The 16,469-nt window shown below is 42.7% G+C and overlaps 1 protein-coding gene across 4 annotated transcripts in view; it reads left to right on the top strand.

Moving 5' to 3' along the window:
• The window catches only part of SPTBN1 (spectrin beta, non-erythrocytic 1), a 200,054-nt gene that overhangs the window by 181,482 nt on the left and 2,103 nt on the right, over window positions 1–16,469 (top strand). For 3 of the 4 annotated variants that reach the window (XM_047745608.1, XM_047745609.1, XM_047745610.1), the window contains 7 exons: window positions 175–259; window positions 2,100–2,296; window positions 3,420–3,532; window positions 4,208–4,271; window positions 8,634–8,872; window positions 10,079–10,252; window positions 16,368–16,410. In XM_047745608.1, coding sequence (XP_047601564.1) covers window positions 175–259; window positions 2,100–2,296; window positions 3,420–3,532; window positions 4,208–4,271; window positions 8,634–8,872; window positions 10,079–10,252; window positions 16,368–16,410 — 915 coding nt within the window. Of the gene's footprint in view, window positions 1–174; window positions 260–2,099; window positions 2,297–3,419; window positions 3,533–4,207; window positions 4,272–5,751; window positions 6,616–8,633; window positions 8,873–10,078; window positions 10,253–16,367; window positions 16,411–16,469 lie in introns of those variants that run through there. The other variant, XM_047745611.1, reaches the window with a different exon arrangement.

The raw sequence follows: 16,469 nt of genomic DNA, 5'->3' as shown, positions 1-16,469 counted from the left end.
GTTTTTTTTCTCTAGTACGTAAATAGACTTGAGTAGTCCTTAGGTACTCCCTGGTTTAGTAGGAGTCTCTACAGAAAATGTGTTTTTCTTCTGTGAAGTGGCCCATCAAGGGGAAGGCTAGGAGGATGTGGTACAGTCTGTTAAGATGTTGCTGTTTTTCTCCTTTTCTCACAGATCAAAGAAAAGTTATTGCAGTTGACAGAAAAGAGAAAAGAAATGATTGACAAGTGGGAAGACCGATGGGAATGGTTAAGACTGAGTAAGGACCTGCTTAATCTTTCCTTTCTTTTTGGGTGTCCATCGACCACATGCAAGTTTAGTTTCCTGCTATGATTTGATGTGATATTATCACGTAATGATGTTTGGAGTTCTAAATGCTTCTTTCTTAATGCCTTAGTTCAGCATTTCATGCTAAATATTTTTAAGTGTTTCCCTGTAGCACATGCATTATTTTTTTATCCCATGATTGATCTCAGTGTTGTAAGTGGGATTTGGGTGTTCTTCAGGAACAGCATGGAATGACAATTTGGTATCTCCCTGGGAGAATCCAGCTGGAAGTCCCGTCCTCCTCTAGTTATCTTTAAGAGGAATTATTACTGCAGTCAAGAAAGTAGAAAGTCAGCTTGATTAGGTCTTATATCTGGTCCTCTTAATTGAAGGTTGGTAACTTTATAAAAGCTACCAGCTATAAAGGTTTTGCAATGAGCTGGGCATTATTCTGAGTCTTGTATATGTTTTTCTGTATTTACTCCCCAAGGGGACCTCTGAGGTAGATTCTAATTTTAATCTGATTTTATAAAGGAATATGTGAGCTACCACAGAGTTTATAACATATAGTTTGGGGAATAGCATTTAATAATAGGTATGAACACTGAAGGGAGCCCAGCTCCAGCGTTATTTACTCTGATTTGCCATTCTGTGTGTGGGGCTTTGGGCTTTGTTAGTGTAATAGAACCCCATTCTCGGACACCAAGAGTGCTCACTGGAAACAGAATCTGGGGGCCTTGTCTAAAAGATTTGTAAAATGCCTAATGAAGGCACCTCACCCTTTTGGGTAGAACCCTCTTTTGAAAAAGAGATCCTGCTCTTGACCATTCTTTGGATAAGGATTTGGTTTGTATAAATTTTGAGAATTCCCAGGGCATGTTCACTTCAGCAAAGCCTGTATGAGTCTGCACTGTGAACTCGGCACCAGGTTGTATGGTGGGCAGTCATGACGAGGGGTGAGTCCTTCTTGCAGTGGTGTCATCTTCTCATTGTGGCCTTGTCGAGGAGAGGCAGCTGGCAGCCCTGGGGACGCTGATATTGCCTACAGTCCACTTCTCACCCATATGGCCCCAAGCATCACCGCTTGAGGTAGAGTGAAAAGTAATGCTGGCCACGGTGCAAAGCCAAGTTCTAAGCTGCCCCTCCCTTCACTGCAGGGGACATCCTGCTGTGTTTCCTCACATGGGGAGAGCAGAATGAAGACAGCAGTCCCCACTTTGTAGAGTGCTCCCCATATCCTTTCCTCCCTCTCAGCTCCCCCAGAGTAAGACCTCCAGCTACCACCCCAGGTGGGCAGTTGATGAACAAATGTCTGCTTCATCAGCATAGTCTGGTTGTATGTGGATTGAATCCCTTCAGGGCCCTGAGGTTTATCTCACTGAAGTAGGGCCAAGTGCATAGAGCACACCTTCTAGGCCTGCACTGTCCACATGTGGCTCTAAAGAACGTGAAATGTGGCTGGTTCCAAACTGAGGTGTGCCATACATATAAAATGTGTATCAGATTTCAAAGACAGAAGGAAAAGAAGTTCCGTCTCAATTTTTTTATATTGCTTACATGCTGAAATGATAGGAAATGGTAGTTTGATCTATTGGGTTATGTAAAATACACTTTTTAATTTCACCTGTTCATTTTTAAATGTTACCTATTTATTTTCTGTGTGGCTACTAGATGAGTTTAAGTGGGATAAGTAGCCCACCTCACACTTAGGCTGGACCGCGCTGATCTAGGCTATAGACTGGCTGTGCGGGCAGCTGCCACCAGGGGGCAGCGCCGTCCCCAACTGCCAGGCCCCCTGCTGGCCCTCCACTCACTCTTGGTACCCTGTGCAGTTTTGGAGGTCCACCAGTTCTCACGGGACGCCAGTGTGGCTGAGGCCTGGCTGCTTGGACAGGAGCCCTACCTATCCAGCCGAGAAATAGGCCAGAGCGTGGACGAGGTGGAGAAGCTCATCAAGCGCCACGAGGCTTTTGAGAAGTCTGCTGCCACCTGGGACGAGAGGTTCTCTGCCCTGGAGAGGCTGACAACGGTAAGTGGCCGCTGGGTGCTGGGAGTACTTAGCCTTTTGGTTCTCCTGGGCTGCTTCTTCCTGTTCACCTCTTAGACCAGAGAATTCATATTATTGCTCTATTTTTAGAGGCAGTGAGGACCTTCCTGAAATTGGCTGTCTTCTTGGTATAGAATCTGGGGAGATTGTCCAGGGCTGCTGCTCTGTCAGTTAACTTCCTGCGTACCTAGATTTGTGATCACTTTTATAATAGCTCCTTGCCTGGGAATTGATTGATTGGGGTTTGTTTTTCTCTCTTGATCTGCTTTTCTTGTATCTCAGAGAAGCTTTGGTTTGTAGGGGAGCTTAGCCTTACAGTTTAATTCAGATTTTCAGAATTAGAAATTCTATCAAGTAGTAGCTGGATCCTAGACCGTTGAGAATTCTCCCATTTCTGATCATTTTTTTCTGCCACCATTAAATTAAAGCTTTAGAATAAAGTTTGCTCACCGGTGTTTCCTCTCCTATGACCCTTGCACTTCTGGTAGAAAGCTCATTCTTTATGGAGTTCCTTAACACAATGGAGTTCCTTCCAGTTTTTACAGTTCTGGGGATTTAAAACATATCTGCATAACTTGTGTGTTAAATGGACTATTTTTGGTGCATACATATGCTTGTGAAATGGTTTAGTTTAAGTTAGACTACTCTGTAGCTTTTTTTATGTGTTATTTGGGTTTGGGCTGAACACAGATGCCTACCACAGCACAAGAAGCCTCCTTGAAAATTATTGCAACTCTGTCTCAATGGTGTTTGTCTGAACTCTGACAGGAAGTCCAGTGTGGACCCTCACGCTCAGGTACTTTCTTCCCAAGCAGAGTTGAGTGCTGCATAGTTCCTGTAGAAATGAAACCCAGTGTCCCAGGGAGAACACAAACCCATGGCATAGACCTGCGTCATCACTCAGGTCTGCTCCCTGTAGTTCAGTATTTTAGCTGCAGTTCCTGTGAACCCAGTGTCGTCTTGCTGGGTGTTAGGCCTTCTGCTTGTCCAGTGTGATCCAGGGTAGAAAACTGAGGCAGGAGAGCTTTCTGGGTTCCTCAAGAACCCTTTCCTTAAAAGAAGCAGAGTTTGGGGCTCTGCTGAACATGACCGTGTTTGCCTTCAGTTGGAGTTACTGGAAGTGCGCAGACAGCAAGAGGAAGAGGAGAGGAAGAGGCGGCCGCCCTCTCCCGAGCCGAGCACGAAGGCTTCTGAGGAGACTGAATCCCAGCAGCAGTGGTGAGTCACGGGCAGCCTGCACAACCGGAGTCTTAGCTTCAGTGGCACGTGGAGTTCAGGGAGCATCTTTGCTAAGCTTGTGCTACACTAGGCCTCTCCACACACCCTTCCTTTTAATTCTGTAAGGTATTTTGAATCTGTGTAAGATAACATTGGAGAATACAGACTTGTCCGCATCCACATTGCTGTGTAGGCGGCAGAAGTGGAATGTAGACAGCCCCCGGTACACGCATGCACATGCACACAGGCGCTCAGAATTTCCTTGTGACTAAGTGAATGGAGTGAACCACCTAGATTTCAGGGCACTGATCATGTGGTGGTGCTTTTTGCAAGTTTTTCACAGAAGAAAGAACAAATTATTCTGAAAAACTAATTACTATGCTGTGGTAAGAGCCCCATGCCAACCCTGAAGGCTGCCTGTACTGGGGGGCGGGGGGAGAGGGCATGCCTGTGGTCTTACTCTCGACCTAGAGTTAGTTTAGAACACTTGGGAAGTTCCTAAAAAGAAATCACATTACATAAAAGGGAGTTGCGTATGTTTTTCTGAGAGAAAATCTGTAATAAAATTGAGTGATGTTGTTCTCCCTCATCCTCTCTGTTTATCTCTTTTTTCTCCCCTTCCTTTTCTTCGAAACCCTTCCCTCTTTTGCCCTCCTTCCCCACTTCATCTAACAGGGATACTTCAAAAGGAGATCAAGTTTCCCAGAACGGTTTGCCGGCTGAACAGGGATCTCCACGGGTTAGTTATCGCTCTCAAACCTACCAAAACTACAAAAACTTTAATAGCAGACGGACAGCCAGTGACCAGCCATGGTCTGGACTGTGAAGTTCACTACCATTTGTCAAGAACCACTCTTTCCAAATCCTGTTGGTTTGACTTTTGGCTTCCACTTCACCCACAGTGTTAAAATTTTCCTTAATTCATAGGTTTCCTTGGTTTCATATTTGTTTGCATTTAATTAATGTTTATTTGAGTCTTTTAACTGATGAATGCTCAGTTGCCTTAAAGCAACATACTTACTTTTTGTTTATTTATTGTGAGCTTTTTACTTTATTAAGATTTTACAGCGAAAGCCTTACATGAGTAATTGAAATTAAATGAGATTACAGCAAAATGAAGAAGAAAACTAGAATCCGACAGGTATGACACATCCAGTTATACTAACAGGGTGCAATGCTGCACTACACGTACCCCCTTTACAGATGTCATTAACCTGCCATAGTTTAATAGGAACTAGGAAGACTGGTGTTTGGGGGAGGAGACTCTCCGTCCTAGGATTAAAACCTTAAGTCAGCCATGTCACATTCCATGAAAGACGCATTTATTGTAAACAACAAAAAAGTCCGGGGGTGGGGGGTGGAGTTGGATCTACTTTTGGAAGCTCTCTTAATTTTAGGCACAAAACCTGAAATGATTTTGAGATCCTTGGATTATTACTTTTTCCAAATGAGTGCCTCTCTTTTTTTTTTTTCTGCCAAGACCTGAATTGAGAAATTGCGAGCTTACTTGCTGCAAATAATGCAGCCAGCCTCAGGCGTGAGGTGCCTGCTGACCCTGCCACCACTGTTGTCTTGGTCACTGGCAGCACTGCCATGACACCCAGCATGGCAGGGGGCAGCGGGCAGCATTCCTCCGCAGGTTTTGGAAGCCTGCCTACCAGACTTCCGGGCCTCTCCACTCAGTTGATAACTTCAGGGTGTCAAACTCTTTATAAATTTTTTCAAACAAACGGATCAAAAGCCATTCTCGTTCACCCTAATTACTTGAACGATGCACTTGGTGGACCACCCCTAGGAGCCATTGGATTCTGCCTGGCTTCAGAAGTAATTGTAGCATCTGTGTAGACAGAAACTATCGTATGTCTCGTACAGATCTTCTCATTTATTTTTCATTTTCTTAAGACTTTTTTGTGGGGTTCTCCATTAAGGAGTATTTTAGGATGGCATTGATAGACCACCAGCAGGGATTGAAAATGTTTTAACAGAAATTCTATTCCTTAGGAATAAAAGCTTATGAAAGAGGTGATTTCCTGGTACTGATACAGACAGAACAAAACCAAATCCATACTACATTCAAGCCTTGTGAGACAGTCACTTGCTCATTTGCCATATTTAGATGTTAGTGGAATCAGAAACCTGTTTTGATATGTGTTTTCCATGAGTTAAGTCTGATTTGTCTTTTCATTTCATGATGCATGTCTTTTTTTTTCTTTTGTCAGGATAACATCATATAGCATCTTGTTTGTTTTTCCTTATTTCTATGTACATATCTATCTACTTGCGACTGTAGATGGGTATATAGATAGATGCCAAGCTTCTTATGTTCTGGGGGTAGTGTGCACCATTATTGGGTCTCTGCCTTAAAACACACCAAAATTCATTTTAGAAAAAAAAACTACTGCTTTATCTTTGGTCATAGGGAGCCCTGACATATTTCTGGCTCCAGATTCTGTGTCATTGATCTATATGTATATATGTGATGTTTCCATATATATATGTTTAAATTTTATATCATCTGGAATGATACCCAATTTTATGCTTTTTGTATTCAGAAGGCAAAAACAAGCACAACAGAAAGAGTGCAATGATGTTTTTGGCATTTGTTCTCATGCCTATTTTTATCTAGATTTTTAAATTGTAGCTTGCCAGAACAAGTTTTTTATTATAATTGGATTGGAAGAAGAAAAGCCTTTTCATTTTTTTGAGTTGTGGTGCAGAGACTCAAGTTAATGAACTTGAAAATAGTGTTGCTTCATGCACTTAGAAAACCAATCAGGTGTTTCTTGTGCTACTAGTCTTCATGTTGCATTCATGTTCACCTCCTGATACAAAGATCTCAGGTGTACCCAGCCACTAAAGCACTCTGGACTAATCACTAAAGAGAAGCAACATGGGGTGGGGGTTGGGGAGAGATTCACGTGTATGATCATAGCACTATGATTTGCTTTTGATGTTTGTCTCTAGTGGTGTGTTGTCTGTTGGCATGCTTCAGCACATGTCCATTAAAAATCATTTTGTTCCTTTTATTTTCCTTGTTTTCTTGGTTTAGTGATTCATTTGCATAAACATTAATTATCTCTGCATACTGGTTTGGGGTTTTCTCTTTCCTTCTAACTCTAAAGAAAAAAATTTTTGCTGCAGAATTTCCCCTAGAAGAGGCTTCCCTGGCCTTCGCTCACCTTGAAGTCTGATCCAGTGCTATCACCGTTAGCCTGTTCTCAGCAGATGCTGCTCCCTCCAGGTCACTGCTGTCACTAGCAGTTTCTAAGCCACAGCTGCAGCACTAATTTTTTTTTCACCTGATTTCTATAAACACTAACCCTGTGTCTCCCTAGACTCACACCTGGCACAGGCCTTTCAGACCAAACTCACACTTCCTTCCCACCAGAAGTTTCCTGAAATTCCACACTAGAACAGATTTGTCAACTTTAAAATCCACCCACTTTCTTCAGACTCAGGGTTTTGGTTTTTTGGTGGTCATTTCCCCTCCTGCATCTCTCTTTTAAAAGTGAAAGGAAAGAGAAATACTGAAGTAGCCTGTTGCTCCTAAGCACATGTCTACAGGTGTCACATATGAGGCCAGGGTGATCCCATGTCCGCCCCCTTTCCCGTGCCTTCCTTGCCCTAAGAGTCCATTTTCCACATTGCTATGTGGGTAAAGGGTTCCAGTCAGAAAACACCCTTAAATTGCAAAGCCTCTGGTCTCAGCCTAAATCCTGATGCTGACAGTGAGAGTTTGTATAGATGGAAGAGAAACTCATGGGTCCCGCCCCACCACTTAGCTAAGGCTTAAACGAGTGATCCCGTTCCTGAGAGTTGACATATCTGAGTGTTGAAGCAGTGGTGGTCATTCTCCCATTTCTCCTGTTGAAGTTGTTGCTGCTAACTTGTCATTTTGGTTCTGGGCAGCAGTGGTGGGGGATGTATCTAATGAACGTTGCCATTGACACTTCCATGTTTGTCTGTGTAAGAGGGGTCCAGGTTGTCTGTAATCCACTAAAGTGTCAGCCACACCCAGCTTTAGTAACTTGCTAATCCCGCACCCTGGGTGTATCTGCTGGGGCTGCGACAGTTAATGGTACACAGTTGATGGTACACAGGCTGAAAGCGATAATGAACCGAGACCCTACTGCATTTCCAAAGCCGAAAAGCCCTGAGGGTCACAATATAAATGAGCTTGGGAAGGAACAGCTCCCGAAGACGTCTCCAGCCTGACAGTCAGAGCCGCGGGAAGCCTGGCTGTGTCTGGGCTTTCTCGTCTCAGTGCAGCAAGGCACCGTGATCGACCAACACGTGATGGGGAAGGCCCTGGTTCTGTCTGTGTTTGGGGGTAAATAGCCGTGTGGTGTTGAGTGACTGTGATTGGCTTTTCCAGCTCCTTTAACACAAACTACAACCCACTCACGATACAACTCCGGCAGATGTGGTTAAATTGATGTTTGTGGACTTGCCTCATTTCCTTCCAGCTCTTAAGTTCCAAAGTCTAACTGGGATGGTAGATGTGAAATGCATGATTGTCGTCCTAATTTCTGCATGTGTTGATGACGATGTTGTTGAGGGGTGGGGGAGGAGACCCAGAGAGCATTTTCAGAAACTGGAGGCCTTTTCTTTGCCTTACTCTGGGGGAATGCTGTGTCGTTCTGATAGAGTTGTCTATCCATCTGTTTGTGAATGCCCTTTCGCTTGAACTTCCGGCTCTCCTGGTGGCGTCCTTGGTGTGAGGTGGCTGCTGTATAACGTCCACTCTCTCCTATTTAATATGTGTGATTGTTACTGTCGTCCTTTTGTTTTTAAAGTAACCCCAAGAGGAAATGATCTGAGTTACATTAGAGAAAATGGATTGATCCGAGGAACAGAGTGCAGTAAAACTCATCCTGGCATTTCGCTTTTCTCATTTCCCCGTAAGCGGGCGGGCATTAATCCCTTCCCACCTTCTAATGTCCTCAGTGTCCAGCTGGCTTTGTGGGATGTTGCAACGGTTTTACTGTACTGCCTCGATCTGTGCCAGGCATTTATACACAGCCACGTGTGCGAGTCAGAGCGTTTGTGGGCACCCCCGTGGCTCACGGGGTCCACTGAATGGCCTCTCCACTGTCCCTAGATGGCGGAAACGGGGGACACAAGTGAAATGGTCAACGGCGCTGCAGAGCAGAGAACGAGCTCAAAGGAGTCCAGCCCCATCCCCTCCCCCACCTCGGACCGCAAAGCCAAGACTGCCCTCCCGGCCCAGAGTGCTGCCACCTTGCCGGCCAGAACCCAGGAGACGCCTTCAGCCCAGATGGAAGGCTTCCTGAATCGGAAGCATGAGTGGGAGGCTCACAATAAGAAAGCCTCAAGCAGGTGAGAGTAGCGAATGCTGAGGCAGTGAGATGGGAAGTCAGCCTGCTCAAGGTCAAGGCCCCCGTTTGCTGCTTAAAAAGCCCAAGGAGTGTGTGCTTGGGAAGTCCATTTATTCTTAGGTTCCTGGGTGTCACTTTTTTCTTGGGACTGACATTGGAAAGTGGGAGGAGAGTGCTTTTGATTCACTGAGAGAAAGATTTATTAAGCATGGATGAGAATAGCAAAAAGTGCCCTTAGTAATTCTTCCTGAGAAGAAATGTACTGAGTGGAGTTTGGATAATTTATCTAAAGCGAAGTGTTCTGTGGGTTGTTTTTTTTTTTTTTAAGACATTCATTTCCCCTGCCTTTTCTCCATATCCATGTTTATATTCACTATCTTCCAGTAAGCCCTAGTTTCATTATCTCTGTTTTATAAGTGAGAAAACAGAGGCTCTGTGTGATTAAAAAGCTCACTCTTTAGAAACTTGGTATGTGGCATAGCCTGGATGAAATTTGTATCTGATGCCAAAGCCAATGTGCTTAACCAATAAACCGTTCTGCCTGGAACCACCACGTATCGTTGTACGGGTTGTACATTAGACCAGGAAATCCCCATCTCAGAGCTACCATCCACATTAAGTACAACATAAATTTTTATGTTAATATAGGTGGATGGCAGCACAGTGTCTTCTGATAAAATCAGTATATCATGACAGTTTGCCATATACTGGGGGAAAGGCTTTCTTTTCTGATTCATCCCAAGGTACTGCCAGTGCTAGTGGCCCTGGATCTGCCTTTCTGTCAGGTCGTGAAGCCCCATCAGGATTAAAACTTTGGTGGAAGAGCAGCTGTTTCAGGACAGGCATGTTTCAGATGAGTCAGCCCTGTCCAGCATTACCACAAGAGGGTACTACAGCAAAGAGTACCAACACCAACAAAAATCTTTCTTGAGAGCCAAGAGTACCTTTGTGTAATAGAAGAGGGCGCCATGTTTTTCCCCAAACTCAGAGAAGTAGCCCTCAGTCACCAGCCACTGTAGGACACCATCCCAGCAGTCCGTGGAAGAATTTTGTTCTCTTGTTTGGTTTTAGCAGAATTTAGTAAGGGGTTTTAATTTTAATAAGGGATCACCATGTGGTGTATGGTTGGTTTGCACATTAATCACATTCTTAAATTCTTAACAGCAGTGTGGTCTAGAACCCTGATGTTCTTTTCTTTACTGCTCAGATCCTGGCACAATGTTTATTGTGTCATAAATAACCAAGAAATGGGTTTTTACAAAGATGCAAAGACAGCTGCCTCTGGAATCCCCTACCACAGCGAGGTCCCTGTGAGTTTGAAAGAAGCCATCTGTGAAGTGGCCCTTGATTACAAGAAGAAGAAACACGTGTTCAAGCTGAGGTGAGAGGGGGCCATGTGTCTTGGTTGCTGATACTAGGTGTATTCTGACTCTTGGGGTTGGTTTTTCCAGGCAGGTACTCTGATCATTCGGTTCTTCCTCTCTGCTATTTAAAAAAAAAAAAATCACCAGTGAAGCTAGTGTAGTTTGTCCCATGTCTCGTGTATGGCCTGTCACCAGGCTCTCTGTAGTTAGTGGTGCAACTCAGCCCTGAAGAAAATGAGCTTTTGTTCTGATAAGCTGGAACTTACTTTTCCTTAAGACAAGGTGAGCTGTTCACATTTTAAGGAGGCATAGAAAAAGAGTTTACCCATTTTTGCAGCTTATCCAGGCCCAGGAGATGCTATTCTTTGCCCACAAGTTATCTGGAGCTGGGTCAAGTGAGTCATCCTGGAGCTGGATGGAGATAAACAGGAAGTACATGTGTGAGATCCAGGTCTCTGCTCCCCTGGCTTGCCCAGTGGATGGTCCCAGTTGCTTCTGGAACCATCTAGTTCCACATGTCTCTAGCTTGTAGAACACATACGCCTCCCCAACAGAGTGGATCCAGGCTCAGAAGTTCTTATACTTGGAAATGGGCGGAAAAACCATTTCATCTTGAAAAATGTAGAAAGTTAAGTGTGTCTATGGTTAGAATGTTAGTTTAATACTAATTTGATCTGTTACTTTGGGACCTGAAAAGCTTTGGTCTTCAATTAGACATTTGTGTCCTATCAGTTGGACTAGGCCACAGACTACAAATGAGGGTTTCAAAGGGGTGACTTCTTGAGCTCTTTCAAGGAGCACCGGAGGCAGGCTCCTCAGGACTTGGAACCCTTTACACAACGTGAAACAAGGTGCAGACAGCCTGGCTCTCTGGCTGCCTCCCTTTTTTCTCCCTCCATGCAGCTTCACAGGATCAGGGTTTTGGCAAAGGGCACTGAACCCTCCTCCCCGCCAGGAACACTCCTTCCTCTGTACCGTAGTGAAGTGAATGAGTGAACTGTCCAAACCAGTGAGTGACTTTTCCAGTGTCCTAGGGATGGCCTTGTGGGAAGTTTCTTTCACTATGTACTATGTAAGAGGAGAAATCTAAGGATACCTTTTCTATATGTCTATTTAAAAATTCTAGTATTTGGGGGCACCTGGGTGGCTCAGTGGGTTAAGCCGCTGCCTTCCGCTCAGGTCGTGATCCCAGGATTCTGGGATCGAGTCCCGCATTGGGCTCTCTGCTTTGGCAGGGAGCCTGCTTCCCCCCCACCGTCTCTCTGCCTGCCTCTCTGCCTACTTGTGCTCTCTGTCTGTCAAATGAATAAATAAAATCTTAAAAAAAAAAAAAAATTCTGGTACTTGTAACCATGGGGGATACAAGCTCTGTAGCAGACTTTCACAAGAACTCATACTTTTTAAAATTCTAGTATAACTAACAGAGTATTTTATTAGTTTCCAGTGTACAGTATAGTGATCCACGATTCTCTATGTGTCTCAGTGTTATCACAATAAGTGTCCTCTTAACCCCCTTACCTATTTCACCCATTGCAAAAAATAGTTAAGAGTCTATTTTTTGGTCTCTTTTCTCTGTGTTCATTTGTTTTGTTTCTTAAATTCCATGTGTGAGTGAAATCCTACAATATTTGTCTTTGACTTATTTCACTTAGCATTTTGTAGATTGCACCTATGTTGTTGCAGATGCCAAGATTTTGTTCTTTTTTATGGCTGAGTAATACTTCAGTATGTGTGGGTGTGTATAAATACATATATACCACATCTTCTTTATCCATCTTTTGATGGACAGACACTTGGGTTGCTTTCATAATTTGGCTATTGTAAATAATGTTGCAGTAAACACAAGGGTGCATAGATGTTTTTGAATTAATGTTTTCTTTTTTCTTTGTGTAAATACCTGTAGTGGAATTACTGGATCATATGGTTATTCTGGTTTTAATTTTTTGAGGAACCTCCATACTGTTTTCCACAGTGACTGCGCCAGTTTGCATTCCCACCAACAGTGCTCAAGGGTTCCTTTTTCTTCATATCCTCGCCAACACTTGTTGTTTCTTCTGTTTATGACTTTAGCCATTCTGATGTGTGTAGTGGTGACATCTCATTGTAATTTGGATTTGTATTTCCCTGATCATGAGTGATGTTGAGGATCTTTTCATGTGTCTGTTGGCCATGTCCATGTCTTTGGAGAAATGTCTGTCCATGTCTTCTGCCCATTTTTTAATTGGATTATTTAGGTTTCTTAGTGTTGAGTTGTTTGTTTGTTTGTTTGTTTGTTTTAAGATTTATTTATTTTAGAGAGCAAGAGAGCACAAGCAGAAGGGGGAGAGGGAGAAAGACTCTCAAGCCGACTCCATGCTGAGCATGGACCCCGACATGGGCTCAGTCTCACAACCCTGAGATCACTACCTGAGCTTGAAACCAAGAGTCAGATGCTTAACTGACTGCACCACTCAGGCACCCCACTTGTTTATATATTTTGGATATACAAACCCCTTCTTGGATATTTCATTTGCAGATGTCTTCTCCCATTCAGTAGGTTGTCTTTTAGTTTTGTTCATTGTTTCCTTTGCTGTGCAGAAGCTTTTTATTTGGATGTAAGTCCCAATAGTTTATTTTTGCCTTTGTTACCCTTGCCTCAGGAGACCTATTAGAAAAATGTTACTACAGCTAATATCAGAGAAAGTACTGCCTGTGTTCTCTTCTAGGATTTTTATGGTTCCATTGGTTTTATTGGTTTCATTGAGGTCCTTAATCCATTCTGAGTTTATTTTTGTATATGCTCTGAGAAAGTTATCCAGTTTCGTTCTTTTGCACACTATTGTCCAGTTTTCCCAATAGCAATTTTTTTTTAAAGATTTTATTTTTTATTTATTTGAGAGAGAGACAGTGAGAGAGAGCATGAGCGAGGAGAAGGTCAGAGAGAGAAGCAGACTCCCCGCGGAGCCGGGAGCCCGATGCGGGACTCGATCCCCGGACTCCAGGATCATGACCTGAGCCGAAGGCAGTCGTCCAACCAACTGAGCCACCCAGGCGTCCCTCCCAATAGCAATTTTGAAGAGACTTTTCCCCCCATTGCATATTCTTGCCTCCCTTATCAAAGTTTAGTTGACCATATTATTGTCAATAATTGGGTTTATTTTTGGGTTTTTTCTTCTGTTCCATTGATCTGTGTGTCTCTTTTTGTGCCCGTACCATACTCTTTCGGTTACTACAGCTCTATATTACTTGAAGTCTGGAATTGTGATACCTCCCATTGTCTTGTTACTTTTCAAGATTGCTTTGGCTGTTAGGGGTCTTCTGTGGTTCCATACAAATTTTAGGATTGTTTGTTCTAGTTCTTTGAAAAATGTTGTTGCTATTTTGATAGGGATTGCATTATACGGACATTTTAACAGTATTTGTTTTCCCAGTCCGTCAGCATGGAATATCTTTCCATTTGTTTTTGTCATCTTTAGTTTCTTTCATCAATGTTTTGTAGTTTTCAGAGTCTTTTACCTGCTTGGTTAAGTTTTTTTCTAGCTATTTTACTATTTTTTGTGTAGTTTTGTAAATAGAACTTTTTTTTAAAGATTTTATCTATTTATTTGAGAGAGAGCGCGCCCGTGTGCGCACAAGCAGGGGCGCAGCAAGCAGAGAGAGAGGGAGAAGCAGGCTCTGGATGCATGTGGGACTTGATCCCAGGACTCTGGGATCTGACCTGAGCCAAAGGCAGATGCTTAAAGAACCGAGCCACCCAGGCTCCCCAGGACCTTTTTTTTTTTTTAACGATACTATTTTTAAGTAAACTCCACCCCCAACATGGGGTTTAGACCCATGGCCCCGAGATCAATAGTCCCGTGCTCCAGCGACTGAGCCAGTCAGGCATCCTGGAACTGTTTTCTTAATTTCTCTTTTTGCTACTTCATTATTCCTGTATAGAAATGCAACATGTTTCTTTGTATTAATTTTCCGTCTTGAACTTTAGTGAACTCATTTATCAGCTCTAATAATTTTTTGGTGGAGGCTTTAATGTTTTCTATATATGTAGCATCATGTCATCTGCAAATAGTGACCATTTTACTTCTTCCTTATCGGTTTGGATGTCTTTTGTCTGACTGCTGTAGATAGGACTTCTAGTTCTATGTTGAATACCTGTGGTAAGAGTAGACATCCTTGTCTTGTTCCTGACCTTAGGGGAAAAGCTCTGTTTTTCCCCATTGAGGATGATATTAACTATAGGGTTTTCATAGATGGCCTTTAAGGTGTTGATATATGTTCCCTCTAAACCTGCTATTTTTGTTGTTGGTTTGTTGATTTTTATAAGTAGGCCCCAGAAGGGGCCTGAACTCATGAGCCGGATTTCAGGAGTTGCACACTCCACTGATTGAACCAGCGAGGGCCCCTAAGCCTATTTTATTGAGGGATTTTATCATGAACAGATGGTTGCACTTTTTCATATGCTTTTTCTGCATCTGTTGAAAGGATCATAATGTTTTTGTCCTTTTTCTTGATGTGATATATCACATCGATTGATTTGCATATTGAACCCTTGCATCCCAGGAGTAAATCTCACTTGATCATGGTGATTTTTTAAATATATTATAGATTTGGTTTGCTTATATTTTGTTGAGGTTTTTTTGCATCTCTGTTCTTCAGAGGTACTGTCCTATAGTTCTCTTTTTTTGTAGTGTCTTGATCTAGTTTTGGTATCAGGATCATGCTGGATTCATAGAATGAATTTGGAAGCTCTCCTTCCTTTCGTATTTTTTGGAATAGTTTGAGAAGAATAGTTTTTAATTCTTCTTTAAGTGTTGGTCAAATTCACCTGTGAAGCCGCCTGGTCCTGGCCTCCTGTTTGTTTGTTTGTTTGTTTGTTTTTAAGATTTTATTTATTTATTTGACAGAGAGAAAGATCACAAGTAGGCAGAGAGGCAGGCGGGGGGGGGGGGGCAGGCTCCCCGCCGAGCAGAGAGCCCGATGCGGGGCCTGATCCCAGGACCCTGAGATCATGACCTGAGCTGAAGGCAGAGGCTTAACCCACTGAGCCACCCAGGCGCCCCTGGCCTTCTGTTTTTGGAAGTGTTTTGATTACTGACTCAATTTCTTTGCTGGTGATCAGTCTGTTCAAATTTTCTATTTCTTCCTGATTCAGTTTTAGAAGGTTGTACACTTCTAGGAATTTGTCCATTTCTTCTAGGTTGTCCAATTTGTTGGCATCTAAGTTTTCATAATACTCTCTTAGAATCCTGTTTTTCTGTGGCATCAGTTATTTCTCTCATCTTTCATTTCTGATTTTGTTGACTCTTTTTTTTTTAAGAATCTAGCTAAAGGTTTATCAATTTTGTTGATCTCTCTCAGAAACCAGCTCTGGTTTCAGTGATCTGTTGTATTGTTTCTTTTACTTTTTGCCTTAATCTTTTCCTTCCTTCTACTGGTTTGGGGTTTTGTTTGTTCAGTCCTTTAAGTGTAAGGTTAAGTTGTTTATTTGAGATTTTTATTGGTATTTGAGGTAGTCCTGTGTTGCTATAAACTTCCCGCTTAGAAGAGCTTTTGCTGCATCTCAAAGTTTTTAGACTTTGTATTTTCATTTTCATTTGTCTTCCTGGATGTTTTTGATTTCCTCTTTGATTTCTTGTTTGACCCATTTGTTGTTTAGTAGCACGTTATTTAATTTCCATGTATTTATGTTCTTTCTAGGTTTTTGGGTGTTTTTTTGTGGTTGATTTCTAGCATCATAGCATTATAGTCAGAAATGATGCACGATATGACTTTGATCTTTTTCAATTTGTTGAGACTTGTTTTGTGGCCTAATATGTGATCTACTCTGGAGAATGTTCCATGTACACTTGAAAAGAATGTGTATTCCATTGTTTCAGGATGGAAAAACCAGATGTTGACATGTTTGGGACATTTTTGATCCTTCCAGTGGATTGAAACATTTACTGGCCCAATAACATAGCTTCTTGATGTTCAGGGTGCTGTTGCTGGGCCTTTGTGGGTCCCAGGCACAGCTGGTGATGTATGTAGAGCTCCAGTGGATATTTCTGGTAGGATTCCCCTGGCATGATTATGTCCCACATAGGTTTTGGGAATTTGAGGTTTTTATTTCTTCCTAAGTCAAATTGTGACTGACTTTCTTCCTTCAACTTACAGACTAAATGATGGCAATGAGTACCTCTTCCAAGCCAAAGATGATGTAAGTTTTTAAGATTTCTCTGACTACTTGGGCTTTTGCAAGTATTTATTGGCACTATA

Source organism: Lutra lutra, chromosome 9, assembly GCF_902655055.1.
Source record: "Lutra lutra chromosome 9, mLutLut1.2, whole genome shotgun sequence".
Classification (NCBI taxonomy): Eukaryota; Metazoa; Chordata; class Mammalia; order Carnivora; family Mustelidae; genus Lutra; species Lutra lutra.
The sequence above is the reverse complement of the archived record's forward strand: the minus strand, read 5'-3'. Positions and strand labels throughout refer to the sequence as shown.